Source organism: Rattus rattus, chromosome X (assembly GCF_011064425.1).
Source record: "Rattus rattus isolate New Zealand chromosome X, Rrattus_CSIRO_v1, whole genome shotgun sequence".
NCBI classification, from domain to species: domain Eukaryota; kingdom Metazoa; phylum Chordata; class Mammalia; order Rodentia; family Muridae; genus Rattus; species Rattus rattus.
This window is the reverse complement of record NC_046172.1, coordinates 92,789,924-92,805,323: the sequence shown is the minus strand read 5'-3', so window position 1 is coordinate 92,805,323 and position 15,400 is coordinate 92,789,924. Positions and strand designations below refer to the sequence as shown.

Genomic DNA, 15,400 nt, shown 5'->3' with positions numbered 1-15,400 from the left:
GCTTAGTCTGGGATTGCTGCTATGTCTCACAACTGCAGCTGTGTCTCAGTACATAAATGATCAGGCTTCCTGACAGCCCAGCCCATTCTAACAAAAACACACCAGTGCCTTTTTATCTCTACTCCCACTAGGACATCACCAAATTCTGCAGATTTCTGCCTGATCAGAATTCATGACTGCTCTACACACTGACTTCTGCTCTCCACCTACCTCTTCTCATCTGCACATCTAGCTAGGGTAGGGCTCACTGCATGCATTCCTGAAGAACAGCAAGAAACCTGTGGCCTAGCCAGGAATCCCTGGATTGGCAGTTGCATGGCATGGGGTGACCTAGCTGCTTTTTGAGATGATATCACACAGCAGAAGATTTGCTATAGTCTCAGTCTATACCAGTAGGCCCTGTAACTCCCACACCATAGAAAGGTTGCCAGTAGCAAGGAGCAGGTATTTCTTTTAGATCCCTTCTGGTGCCTGGGGAAAAGTGACTTAGAGCAGAGTCTGTATCATTGCTGGCAAAGCTACCCATCAGCACAGTCTTCTTCAGTCAAGATGTGAATTGCAGGGCCACTTAAATGAAGAGAGTTCAATTTCACCAGCCACTTGTTCTCTGGGTCTTCACAAAACCATTACTTCCTCCCTGACAAGCAGCCAAAAGATGTTTATGGAACACTTGCCCTGAGTGTACACTATTGTGCTAGGGACGGAAATTTCTCTAAGTACCGTGAAGATCCAGAAGGAATCAATATGTTGTTTTTGCTTCTCCCTCCCAATCCACTCTGGATGTCACACACTCTTCTCTCCTCGGTACCCACTCACTCAGAGCACCAGGATCCTTGTGCTACAACCCTTTATAAAAGCATCCACTGCCAGAAGCCCCTGATTGAGACTCAATAGCCAGGTTGATTCTGGCCAAAGAGAGAGGAGGGAAGCCAAGACAGCACTTACTGCATCTGTTTCTCCAATTGCCACCTGCTCAGAGAATCGGACCTTCACAGGATTGGACCTCAGCTTGGCCTTCTTTGCAGCACTGATGAAGGCAGATTTAGGGGACTGGAAAAAGAACAAAGGACTGGTTAATTCTTCATTCCTATGGAATATTAGAGTTAAGATGTCTCTTTCAATATAACTGAATCTGGTAGTTCGCACCTGTAATCCCAAGACCTCAGGAGTCTGAGCCGGTACATTGTGATTTTGAGACCAGCCTGGACTACCACTGTGAGACACTATCTCAACAAAAATAATATACCAGTACAGAGATATTTGGATTTACTGATCAATGAGTCAATAGACAAGTATTGATTACCTGTTAAGTGCAAGGCAATGTGCTAATTATCTCCCTGTATGATTGGTGTGTTGTGTAAAAGCTGGGCATGAATTGAATTTGGTTAAAGTGAATCCCATTATAAATTCTCTAAGCTTAAGGTGGTTTGAAAAAAAATCCTCAGTAATCATATACATTAAAATTTTACATATTCAGTTTTCTTAATATGAGATTGACTTGAATAGTAGACTTCGTTGTATGTGAATACAAATGTCCCACAGGATCTCCAGAAATAATCTTATTGTCTCACAAGTATGCCCCTAGAAAAAAGACTTATAACTAATATTTTTGAGATCTGAGTGAGAGTAAAGCCAGCCCTCTGAAATGACTCATCCATACTTTCTGAACTATTCAGGAATAGAGCAATGAGCCCCTGGGTTTAGCTCAGTGCTCCTGGCTTTCTACTTCCAAATGCTGCATCACTTTGTGGATTCAATTCTGCATGAAATGCCCAAAGAATCAGTCAGGCACTCTTATTCTTGAAACCTTTCCCAAAATTCAGCAGGAAGCATGATTAGCAAACACTGTAAACTACAGTTAGCCTTTGTTACCCACAGCTTTGCATCCGTGCATTCAACCAAGCCCAGATTAAAAATACATGAACAACAACAACAATACCAAACCCTCTGTCTCCACGGAACGTGCACAGACATTTTTCTCGCCTCCATTTCTTAAAGAACACAGTGTAACAACTATATGCATGTAGCGTTCACCATGTATTCAGAATCTTAAGTCATCTAGAAATGACTTGACGTATTTGGGATGACGTGTATAGGTACCATGTAAATACTATGACAATATATAGATATATAAAGAACTGGAGAATCCATAGATTTCGGTATCTATGGGGGCATGCTGGGCCCAACCCTCCTATGGAAAACAAGGGAACGGTTCTTCTGATTCTAGTCTTCCATTGAGCTGCAGACAGCCTAGCACTTAGGAAATGCAAGAGTCATGCTGAAGTCTCTTGTCTTTAGGAGGACTTATTTATGCATTTGATTAATTTAACAGTGGTTTACTGCATGTCTGGCAGTGTTCTAGATTATGAGGGATACAGGAGCAAAACTGACCAAATTCCATGGCATTTCGGTATGTCTATTTTATAAGGAACAAAGAGACAATTATTAAAAATAAGGTTTTTTTTTTGAGATAGAGTCTTGCTATATATTCCAGGCTGGCCTTGAACTTGTAATATTGATACTCTTGTCTTAGCTTCCCAAGTGCTAGAATTACAAATGTGCAGCACTGTGTTGGGTTAATAAATATTTTTTGTAGCACATAACTACAGTAGTACTCTCTTCTGTAATTTTACTTTTTTATTCAGGGCCTCATGTAGCCCAGACAGGCCTCGAACTCATAATGTAGCCAAAGATGACCTTGAACTTCTGGCCCTCCTAACGCCACTATCCAAATTCTGGGATTATAGGCAAGTGCCACCATGACCAGCTTGCAGTTTTACTTGTGGTTTCATCACTGATTATTAACTTTAGTTTAAGAATGATACATGAACAATTCCAGAAACAAATAAATGCATTTTAAAATAAACTTTATTATATAGTACATTGTTATAATTGCTCTCTCTGTCCCTCCCTCTTTCTTCCTTCCTTCCTCCCTTTCTTTTTTTTTTCTCTTCCTGTTTTTCGAGATAGTTTTTCTTTGTGGCCCCACCTGTTCTGGAACTAGCTCCTTAGAGCAGGCTGGACTTGACCAAAGAGATCAGTCTGCCTCTGCCTTCCCAATGCTAGGATTAAAGGGGGGTGCCACACCTAGCTCTTTAATCGTTTCATTTTATTATTTTATTGTTGTTGCTCTCTTACTATGCCTAATTTAGAAATAAAACCTTAATATATATATATATATATTACACACATATGTGTACATATATATATATGTATATATATATCAGTACTATGCATGAGGTCTTGGAATATCCCTGCAGATCAGAGCGGGGCGGGGGGAGGAACTACTGTAAGAAAAGAAAAGCATGGTAAAGGACTACACAAGAGAATGACAAGGATGGACTCAGTAGGATTATATTTTAGCAGTTTTGAAAACTCCAATTGCATTATTATTAACTAGTAAAATGTCTTTGCAGCAGATCTAAAAAGTAATGTATTCCACCCGTCTAAACAACACTTTTGGAGCTGGAGAGATGGCTCAGTGGTTAAGAGCACTGACTGCTCTTCCAGAGGTCCTGAGTTCGATTCCCAGCAACCACATGGTAGCTCACAACCATCTGTAAAGGGATCTGATACCCTCTTCTGGTGTGTCTGAAGACAGCTACAGTGTACTCATATACATAAGATAAATAAATCTTAAAAAGAAAAACACCCACAACACTTTGTTCTCTGAACAGCATCTCCCCACCCACCCACTCTTCTTGCCCCCAGCTTTTGGTAACCACAATTCCACTTTGCTTTTGTAACTCTGCTGCTTTTGGATTTCATTTATCAACGAGATCATGAGGTTTTTTATCTTTCTGTGCCTTGCTTATTTCGTGTAACACAATGTCCTCCAGGTTCATCCATGTAACAAATGACAGAATTTGATTTTGATTCTCCTTGCAATGCTGGAGACTGACCCTCGGGTCATCTGACAGTTTCCTTCTTTTAGAACCATAATAATATTCTGTTGTATGTAGGTACCATATTTCCTTTGCATATTCCTCTGTCTATAGACTCTTAGATTGATTCCATATCTTGAGTATTGTCAACAATTCTACAGGGAACATGGGTGTGAGTATCTCTTCAAGACATTGGTTTCAATTCCTTTGGGGACCTATGTATTGGTTACAACCACATATGTACACACACATACACAAACATGTTTTAGGGGAGGAGGAAGTGCTTACATATTATAGTTAGGGAGTGCCTATCATGGACCCAAAAGAAAATAATGCTAATGAGGCTATCTAGAGAGTGAAGCTTCTGGACAAAAATAATGATAAAGGCCTTAGGGCAGGCATAGGATTGAGGTATAGGAAACTCCTGTACCTGGAATACAGTGATAGAATGGGGACCAGAGGGCGTGTGCTCTAAGAAACAGCTGAGAGCTGAGTCATGTAGGGCCTTGGAAGTCATGATGAGGACTCTGGAATTCATTCCACTCATGAGTTTCAAGTAGACAGGTTTTGATGTGTGTGCGTGCCTCTGGCTGCTGTGAGGAAAATAGAGTGTAGGAGGTTAATGGTAAGACCAGTTAGGTGTGTCTTAATGCAGTGTTTGTGATTGCAGTGAGACACTTAAAATAGAATGCTGGCATGGGCTAGGAAGATGATGGTAATGACGATGACCAAAGTAAGTACATTCTGGAAATACTTTGAAGACTGAATCAAGATCATATACTGATGGGTTAGATATGGGAAGTGAGGAAGAGAGAAGTCCATAGGAGAATCAGGGTTGCTATTTACTGAAAATGAGCTCTGAGGGATATAGTAGGTTTGGGGGCATTTTAAATGACCTCCTCTATGGGCCTTGCCTTGCCATAAAGCCTGTGAATCCTTCAATCAGGAATTCCTTTGTATTAAGCCCCTGAAGGTTCAGACTAGCTGGAAAAGCAGTGCATTATACCACTATTTGCCATTTACACTGTGGCTAGGATACTTTTACTGTATCAGCCACAGGAGGGCTGGGCCCTGAGATAAAGACACATCAGAAACAAATTGTCCTCATCAAGTCAGCCTTGGACCTAGCTCCGTCTGATGGGGTCAGCAATCACATCTCCCACAGAGTACAGATTATGAAAATTCAGTTGTTCTACCTGAGTCCAGCAGGAACTCCAGCACTGGGACTTGGTTCTGGCTGCAAAGAAGAAATACTTGCAAGAGCTTTTAAAAGCCTCCAAGGACCAGGCCCCTCTGAGGCCAATTACATAAGTCAGGTGGGGCATCAGTGTGCGTGTGTGTGTGTGTGTGTGTGTGTGTGTGTGTGTGTGTGTGTGTGTGTATGGTGTGTGTGTGTATGTGTGTGTGCATGGGTATGTGTGTGTATGTGTGTGTGTAGGTGTGTGTATGTGTGTGTGTAGTGTGTGTGTCATGGTTGGGTGTGTGTGTATGGTGTGTGTGTGTGTGTGTGTGTGTGTGTGTGTGTGTGTGTGTGTGTGTATGGTGTGTGTGTGTGTGTATGGTGTGCGTGTGTGTGTGTGTGTGTGTGGTGTGTGTGTGTGTGTGTGTGTGTGTGTGTGTATGGTTGTGTGTGTGTGTGTGTGGTGTGTGTGTGTATGGTGTGTGTGTGTGTGTGTGTGTGTGTGTATGTGTGTGTGTGTATGTGTGTGTGTGTATGGTGTGTATGTGTGTTATGGTGTGTGTGTGTGTGGTGTGCGTGTGTGTGTTGTTTTGTGTGTGTGTGTATGGTGTGTGTGTATGTGTGTGTGTGTGTGTGTGTGTGGTGTGGTGTGTGTGTGTGTGTGTGGTGTGTGTGAGTGTGGTGTGTGTGGTGTGTGTCTGTGTGTGTGTGTGTGTGTGTGTGTGGTGTATGTGTGTGTGTGTGTGGTGTGTGTGTGTGTGTGTGAGTGTGTATGGTGTGTGTGTGTATGGTGTGCGTGTGTGTGTGTGTGTGTGTGTGTGTGTGTGTGTGTGTGTGTGTGTATTTTAAAACAGGGTCCATATCAGGATTTTATTAAACCTTCTGATGGTTTTAAACTACAGTGAAGACTGAGAACCATCAAGCTGAAGGAATCCTGGACTTCTCCTCATTGGGCACAGGGGCGGGGCCCAGTTTGTTGGCAGCAGACAATATAAAATCCAGGACTGGAGATCTCTGCCGAAAGCAATTACAGTAGTGATTGTGGTGATTGTTTAGGAGGTCAATGGCTTTGTAGGTCGCACAGCTGGATGCTCAAATCCTGGGTGGGGGATTCAGGCAGAGATGGAAGCGAAAGGAATGGGTCAGCCAGAGCTATAGCCCTCTCTGTTTGGGCAACTCTGCTTGACTCAAGTTTTCAGTCAGATATTTTTTCACTAATGCACCACAAACACAAAGCTGGTGGACTCTTTGTTCAACCTGATAGTCTTCCATTCACCTTTCTTCTCTATTGTCATATTCTGTCAGTTTTCTCCATGGCTTAGTGTGGAGCAAGGCATCCTAGGGACTTGAGTGGGCCATGCAGTCCTCCATTCAGTTTTACCTGTGAAACAGGGGCTCAGAAAAGGAGGATAAGGCTGCCTTGGTATAGCCAAAGAAGCAGAACTCCAATGTTCTGAATCCTGATTTAATGACCATCCTCCCTACAGCAGGCTGAAGTTGGCAGTCCACTCCTGACCTTTCATTCATAGATTCCGGTTCTACCTTAGTCCTAGGCAAGGAACAAACTGTTTTACGTATATATACACTGTGGAGATGACGACAATTTTGCTGTACCTACGAGAATCTACATCCAGTCCTTGAAACATTTATACCACCACAAGGAAAATATTCAGGTATTTACAGCCGCAAACCCACAAAGGAAGTAGAACGGCTCAGGCTTTCAGGGATTACCATCATGTCGCTGTGTCTGTTTCAGAGTTATTTTCAGCTTGTTTATGCCTCATTCCTCATCGACCTTTGTCTTCTCGGTCTCGAAGCCTCCGTCCTATTCTCAGTCTTCAGTCTCCGCTGCTGATGGTGACTCACTCATTGCCAGCTGCTCTCTGCTAGATGTCACAGAGTCATGTCTAGCCTGATGCTCAGATACAGGTGAGGTCTGATTTCCAGACCAACACAAAGTGGCTCTAAAAGGTCTCCATGACCCCAGTAGAAGAGTTAGGGGAAGGACTGAAAGAGCCGAAGGAGATTTAAACCCCATGGAAAGAACAACAATATCAACCCCTCATAGCTCCCAGGGACTAAACCACCAACGAAAAGTATATACATGGGTGGGATCCATGGCTCCAGTTATATATGTAGCAGAGGACTTCCTTATCTTGCCTCAAATGGGAGGGGAGGAGCTTGGTCCTACGGAGGCTTGTTACAGAGAAGGTGAGCTGGGAGTGGGTGGGTGGGTGGGGAGCACCTTCTTGGAGACGCAAAGGGGAGGGGGATAGGTGGAGTGGGATGTTTGTGGAGGATAGACATGGAAGGGGGACAACATTTGAAATGTAAATAAATAAAATAATTAATAAAGAAAAGAAATAGAAAGGGAATTTAAATTGACAGTCTATGAAACAGTAATATTTATGACTATCATAAGGACTGAGTTAAATCGTAATATACCATAACGAATTTCCTTGATACACGTAGAAATCCATTCCACAGTTTTTCACACCATAGACACCTGATGTGGAAACTTCTACTCTCTTTGGAAAGTCAGTTATGTCAAATGATGTTTTACTGGGGCATGCACTTGAAGGGATGTCTTGCTAAAGCAGACACGGGAAGGGTTGTCCTGATGCAGACACAGGTGAAAGGAACTTTGGATACAGCAGACATGTGAAAGGCTACATGATGAAAGAGTATAAATGTTACCCCACAGACAGTGGGGGCAGGATCATTGGTTTGATTTGTTCAACCTTGCAATTCTTTGCTAACACCAGGTATGTATTGGCTCTGCTGTAGTAACATCATTGAGAGGAACTTGTCCAAGAACAGTTCCTGAGGTTCCTTTGACTTCTTGCCACTTCAGTGGCCTTGAACCAGTTGGTTAGCCTTGTGGCTCCTTCAGCATTGGACTATAGTTGCTGGTTCCTGCCTGGTGTCTGCCTGCCTAGAGGACTGGTCTGCAGCTGTTAAATCATATTTGTTGTTTGCTATGGGACTGAACTGCTGCCAAAGAAGACCGAGTTTGCCTCCCCCTTCGAAGAATGATTGCTAAATATGTCCACTTCCCCCATATCCTAATAACTTTTCTCATCCACTACCTCTGGTAGTGAGTGGTGGGCAAGAGGAGAGGTTGAATGTTTATTAAAATAGGCTGTAAAAAATTATGTCTACAAACACCAAAATCTCAGATGCTGAATTCTCTTAAATGAAATCTCATAGTAACTGATTATAACTTCTGGACATCTTTCTGCCTTCTTGAAATACTTTTTTTTAACTCACTTATGATAACTAATGCAATGCAAATGTGATAGAAATGGTTATGCTGCTATATTCAATTAATAAAAAATCTGTGAATCTTCAATATAGAAAAATAAATAAATAAATAAATAAATAAATAAATAAATAATCTCCCTGTCTAATGTCATCTTCAAAGCTTAGTTGTGGGGCCTGAAGTCTTTACTAGTGTGATCCCTTTGACCTAAAACACTGCAACATGTAAACCAATGCTTTAGGGCCCAGTGAATTACAGGCCTGCCTGGGCCAAATCTTGTCTACTACATGTTTTTGTAAATAAATTTTGATTTACAAAGTCATGATTCTCATTTATGTACTGCCCATGGCTGCTTTGGGGTTACTATGTTACAAATATGAAAATATTTACTAGATAGTTCTTTACAAACACGTTCCTGCCTTTAGTAACATTAGCATGTACTAACTCACCACTTCTAAAACTGTACCCCCAATAAGAACCACTGGAGAATGGTTATTAAAATACAAAAGCCTAGGCCCATTCCCACACCACTTAGAAATCAGAATCCCTCAAAGATTGGGGCCCAAGAATCTATACTGGTGAAGATGTCCTAACCCATTAAACATAGATTAATTGAGTACCTTAAAGTTGAGACATCTGATCTCTTCACTGACCCTATTTCTCCTCCTAGCATCTGGGAGTGTAATTTTGCAACAAGCACCCTTTCTGGCTAAGATGAATTTTGGCTTGAAACACGGGACTAGAATTGCTAAGTACCTCTGGGGCTACTGCAGGCCCCTTGAACCACATATGAAGGCAGAAGCTAGGTGAAATAAGGAATCGAGAAGAGAGCCTGCCTTTCCCTCAGGGCTAAATTCAGCAGCTGCTGATTCTCTGAGCATTTTTTAATTTGGTGGCTCTATTAGCACAGATTTCAGGGCTGTGATCACTCATATTTTGGTCGAAGTTAAGTATATAGGGCCAAACATTAATATTCCATGGCAAGATAGGGCCCCAGTCTTGTAAAATTTTATTCTACTTGATGCATAGTAGTTATACATATTTAGAAGAGCCATGTGATAGTTGATGCGTGTATATATTATATAATGATCAGACCATAGTAGCCAGCACCTCAAACTCTTGTCATTTCTTTGTGGTAAACCTATCATGTATTGTACTGTGTTGCAATGTATATTATTATTAACTATAGTCACTCTGTGCAATTAATGCCAGAACTCATTACTTCTGCATAACTACAGAATCCAAAAAGGTTGCCGTCATAGGAGTAGAGAAGAAAACAGTGGCTACCATAAAGGCTATTTCCATACTTGCTTCAGGTTCTTTACTGGTTTCCTGATTGGCCTTTCTCTTGCCTCATTGTCTTTGACACCCGAGCCTGCTTACAATCAATTCCCATAGCAACGGGCTGTGGGCTCCTAGGATAAAGGAAGGCCATCTAGGTTTCCCCAGATGGGAACCACAATGCCAGCCTTTCAGCATCCAGGATAACCTAGTGATTAATATACCCTCTCCTGACCTGCAAGCTTCCTTCAAGCTACATTTTATCTAGCCTCATCCCTCACCTACCTCCAATATCAACACTGGTGGTACTTGGTAATTCTGCTCAGCTTCCTACACACAGTGGGCTTGTCTCTACTTCTAGTCTCACTTCATACCATCCTCTACTTATCCCTACCTTTAGAGCATCCAAATATTTTTTTTTTTCTTTTTTTTTTTCAGAGTGGGGACCGAACCCAGGGGCCTTGGCGCTTGTTAGGCAAGCGCTCTACCACTGAGCTAAATCCCCCCAACCCCAAATATTCCTTTTGAGCAGCTAAATATGATCCCTTCATCAAAACCTGGTTCCAGCAGAGTATGAAACACATACCTGTAACTCTAGAATTTAGGAGGCTAAGGCAGGAAGGAGGGTGGTTAAGTTTGAGTCCAGCCTGTGCTACATAGGGAGAGCCTAATCTTAGCAACCAAACAAAATTGGAAAACAAGACAAGACAAAACAAAACAAAGCAGTAGTGATAAAAATCATTCCAATTATATGTTCTGGATTCTTCCGTGGTTCATCTGTTTACTTCAGTACTTTGGTTGATACACACTGCCATAGTTTATCTGTTCAATCAGGTTATAAGAGGTAGTTCAGGTGGACTCAGCATAAAAATATTAGTTTGATTGTTTATTATTAATAATGAATTAGTTCATGAAACCAGAAAGTATGGTCTGGGTGCTCACCATCTTTATACCTTAAAAACAGGTAAGTCCCTCAGAGTGCTCTGTGGGAAACCATTTCTACAGTCATTTTCAGCCTTCCAAGTTTTCTTGGGAAAATGGCTCTAAGCAAATGTAATTCTTGCTCTTTGGGTTGCTCTGATTTGGCCCTGCTTCGGAGGGAACTCTCTTTCCTTGTGGCAGCTTATTTAAAGTACTTTATTTAAAATCTAACATTTGTTGAGGACCTACCATGTGATAGAGTCAACAGATACCATGATTAATAACAGTCATGGGGATATAGTTGATTACCAAAAAGGTAAAGAAAGCCTTCATACATGGCTATACATGCAGACTAGGTGGAAGGGTGGTGGTGGCTGAAACTACTTCCCACAATGGCCTGTTGTAGTACAATTCATTCTGTTATTCTGTTAAGAGGAAAATGTCAAATGAACGAGATTAGAATCATTTGGGCAGCCTTTTCAAAAGTCCAATATCAAGGCCCCATCCCCAGAGCTTGTAATTCAATTAGTCAGGGCTAAAACTTGAATGCAAATGTTTTAAGAGCTTCTCTTGTAGTTCTAATGAATAGTTAGGGCCAGGAACCATTACCAGGTACCAAATGAAGGAGCAAGCATTAGACCATTATCATCTGGAGCAGGGAGGATCCTTAGAGATTATCTGGTCCACTGTTTCCTAAATCCCATTGACCATCAGAATCACCTATGGGATTAGTAAAAGTACTGAATTGTCTGCCACATCTTGATCTATTGGGGAACTGTCTCCTGGAAGATTTGGTCATCAAACTTTTTTTTTCTTTTCTTTTTTTTTTTGGAGCTGGGGACAGAACCCAGGGCCTTGCGCTTGCTAGGCAAGCGCTCTACCACTGAGCTAAATCCCCAACCCCTGGTCATCAAACTTTAACATGGCAAGATTCCATTAAGAAGCAGTAGCCCCCTGCATCTACAAAATGCTAAATGTCTGCTTGATATGGGGGTATAATATTGAGTATATATTGGGGTCTCTAAGAAATTTTCTTGATAGCTTGAGAGAGGATTCTCTTAGTTGAATATTGTTACATATACAGTTCTATACAGCTATAAACACTGAATTAGTACATGGCAAACAGTTGCTCCAATATTTTAGAGATTGTCCTCTTAAAATCTTAAAATAACTCATTCTGGTAGAGTCTATTTTCTTTATTTCAGGAGGAGAAACTGGGAATTAGGACTGTTAAGTTTCTTACTTGAGGCTACCTCACAGGTTCCTGACTTAGGATGCAAACTCTGATTAAGAAGTCGTACAGCAGAAGCATTTCCCAGGATGCACTGTGCCCTTTCTTCATCCTTTAGAAACTCTCTCACTCTCACTCTCTTTCAATGTGTCTCTATTCCTATCTCAGGGTCTCACTTTGTAACTCATGCAGGCCTAGAACTATGTAGTGAGGGCTGACCTCAAACTCAAAGTGATCATTCTGCCTCAGCTTCTCAATACAAACCAATGTGCCTAGTTTCTCTGAGTACCTCTGTATGACAGCTGACTTAAGGAAGAAGAATGTTCATTGCCTTGCTTTACCTAAGTTGGGAACCATGTATCAAACAACTCAAACTTTTCGTGTCCCATGCATGGTCACAAGTAACCAGGAAAGCACCATGGATATTTGGGAAGTTACAAATAAAATCCAAGCACTGGACAATTTTATGTACACAGAGTCTTTAGGAAGGATGAAATGTACATGTATGTATGCAAGGCTGCCATTCAGTTGGGATGTACTAATTTGGCAATACTGGTTGTCAGATATTTAGGTATTCTTTTACACTGGTTGGTAAGTAATAGCTTCCATAAGATTCCTAGGCGTCACTTGACATTTCCCATGAGAACATTTTAAAAATGCAAACCAGATAAAGGGTTAACAACTGACCTAACTAGGAGGCTTCCAAGACTCGTTGGTTCCTAAAGGTTTTGATTACTATACCACCTGTGTATGTGCCTTCCCACTTCTACGCTCCAAGGATCTGGAGAGAACAAAGCAGAGAACTAGAATGTGAGCTACCCAAGGGCAGGAGCTGTGCAGCCATGCCTGTTTTATGAACCACAATATCCCTATCCTATACAAGTGGCCAGAATAGCAGGAATTTGATAAATGCTTCATGAATTACTGAATGAGTTAGAAGCTCTCAGCAGGGCAGGTAATTCTGTTTGGAAGATAGGCATAATCAGCTAGGTTTTAGAGGAAATGGACATTATTAGAAGGCATGTCAAGTAACATTAAGAATGCTCCAAAGGCAACAAGAACTAAGAAATGCACGAGGAGAAAGAAAGCAGCCCAACCATTACAAAGGGGCCATGAAGTGGAGAAGTTGTGCCATTAGATGTGGGAGGAATGGGAGGGCAAGTTTAGGATGGATATGACGAAAATGCTAGTTTCTTTGTTCTGCACATCGGTCTAGTACTTTTTGAGTTTCGGTTGTCTAGACGATTGGAACCTGGGCTTCCTTCCTTCGAGCAGTATTTATGAATACCTCTTCTGTGTCAGCTGTTGTTCCAGGTACTTGGGAAACAGCAGTAAAAAACAGTCACCACCCTTTTTGAGGTGATAGTCTAATGAGGGACATAGATAACAAACATATTAACATAATGTTTCAAGGGAATTTGAGATGATAAAGGCATTCTGGGAAAACAATCTGGCACTTATTTAAACTGAACACACACTTACTATATGACCCAGCAATCACGCTCTTGAGCGTTTATCCCAGAGGAATGAGGACTTACGCTCACAAGAAACACAAATGTTTATAGCAGCTTTACTCATAATAGCCTCAAATTAGATGCAACCCAGATGCCCTTCAATGGTGGATGATTAACTAAACTGGTGCATTCACACCATGGGATACTATTCTACAATAAAGGCAGCAAAATATTGCTACACACAATTTGAATGAATCTCAAGGGCAATATGCCGAATGAAACAGAGCTAAACCCCAAAGGTTCCACGTAATTTTATGCCATATTGTTCCATTTCATAGTATTATTAAAATAACACAGATATGGAGAACAGATTAGTGGTTAACAGGGATTTCAGATGGAGTGGGAGGGGTGGGTGTGTCTGTTTAAGGACATCATAAGGAATCTTTTTTGGTGGTAGATTTTTCCAGTGTTTTGATTGTATTGATGGATGTGTACGTATACTGCTGATAAATTCACATGAAATTGTGTATATGTATAAGATCAATGCTGATTTCTTGAAAAAAAAACTTATGTATATATTCTTTTTGACACAGGGTCTCCCTATCTGTGATGACTACTATTGGCTGATAACTTGAGCTCATCTAGAATGAACTAAAACACAGGTGGTTGATTACACACCTGGGAGGTTTCTTTCCTTAATGAAATCTTTTGAGGTGGGAAGACCCCCCTTTAGTCTGGGCTGCACCTTCTGTTGGCAGCCTATAGAAATGACGTGGAAGAAGGAAACTTCCTCTTTTTGCCTGCTTGCTCTCACGGCAAGCCTGTTCCTTCACTGGCATTACAGCCTATGTCTTTTGAGATTCCAGTGTATACTGAAGACCAGATGAGACATCCAGCCTCAAGGGTTGAACTGAATATGTATATTCATATATATTATATATGTATATGTATTCATTCTATTAAGTCTTTTCCTCTAGAGAACCGTGACTAATACATCATGCTGCTCGCATGTTACTCAAGATTTCTTGACTTTTGAAGTGCTGAGGCTGCAGGCATGAGACATTGCTCTGATTTCCTGACTATGATATTACGTTCTATACTTACGGAAGATGTACCCATTACTAACAACAGGCTATAGAATACACATGAAGTGTCTCTATACTAATTTTGCAACTTTCTGTGGCTACAATTAGTTCACAAGAAAAGCTTTTAAAATACAGTTGTTTGAGCTTTGAGGAAAAATTAATCAGTAGCTAGAGATAATGATGGATAGATGCTGATTCAGAAACTGGAGTCAAGCCAGGCATGGTGGTGCACACTTTTAATCCCAGCACTCTGGAGGCAGAGGCAGGGGAATTTCTGAGTTTGACAACAGAGTGTCACACTCAGTGTCACACAGGGTGAGTTCCAGGACAGCCAGGACTACACAGAGAAACCCAGTCTCTAAACACCAAAAAGGGTCAGGGGTAGTCAAGAAAAGCATTTTCGAAAAGGTGACATTTGAAAAGATCACATTAACAGAGCAACTCTGCACCTCTAATTGTAGACAGGGCAAATGGATACAAGATCTCATGTAACCCAAGCTGGCCTAGAAAACACTATGTAGCCGAGAATGCCCTTCAACGGATCCTCTTGTCTCTGCCTTCTGAGTGTTGGAATTACAGGTGTGGCCTACTATGCCTCAACCATCATAATAAATGTTAACCTTACAAAATGCCTGTTTTGAGTCATTATTTTCAAGACAGGATAGGTAGGGATTGACTGCCACTGCTCACTAGGCAATACACATTGTGCAGTAAAGTGGGGAAAGGACTATTCTTAATGTTCACAGAGGCCCAGGGCTTGTTTTCTCAGAGGTAGAGAGATGCAAGAAAGAAAAGCCTGTTTGCCTGGGGTATTGTGCACATTGTTGTAGTGTGGGAATGCTATGTGCAGGTGCTGAGTGAGTGTGTATATGCAAATATGTGTGTTCACATGTATGTGTAAGCCTGAAAAGAGCTGCATACCATAGAGCAAGGTAGCGGGTTCCAGGTTCGAGTTGAACCATGCTTCTTGACTTGTGAGCCCAGGCTTGCCCCAGTGCTCCATTTCTGGCTTTACAGAAAAATCCTCCCCCCTGCCCCCATCTGTATCTGGTGCCTGGATATCTGGGAAGGAAATTCTGCTCTTCTTTCATGGTGCAGATTT

General features: G+C 41.6%; 1 protein-coding gene across 1 annotated transcript in view; it reads right to left on the bottom strand.

The window, feature by feature from the left end:
• Frmpd3 (FERM and PDZ domain containing 3) overlaps positions 1-15,400 on the bottom strand; it is a 78,110-nt gene that overhangs the window by 45,602 nt on the left and 17,108 nt on the right. Inside the window, 1 exon segment of the mRNA XM_032889455.1 lies at positions 946-1,050. Coding sequence (XP_032745346.1) covers positions 946-1,050 — 105 coding nt within the window.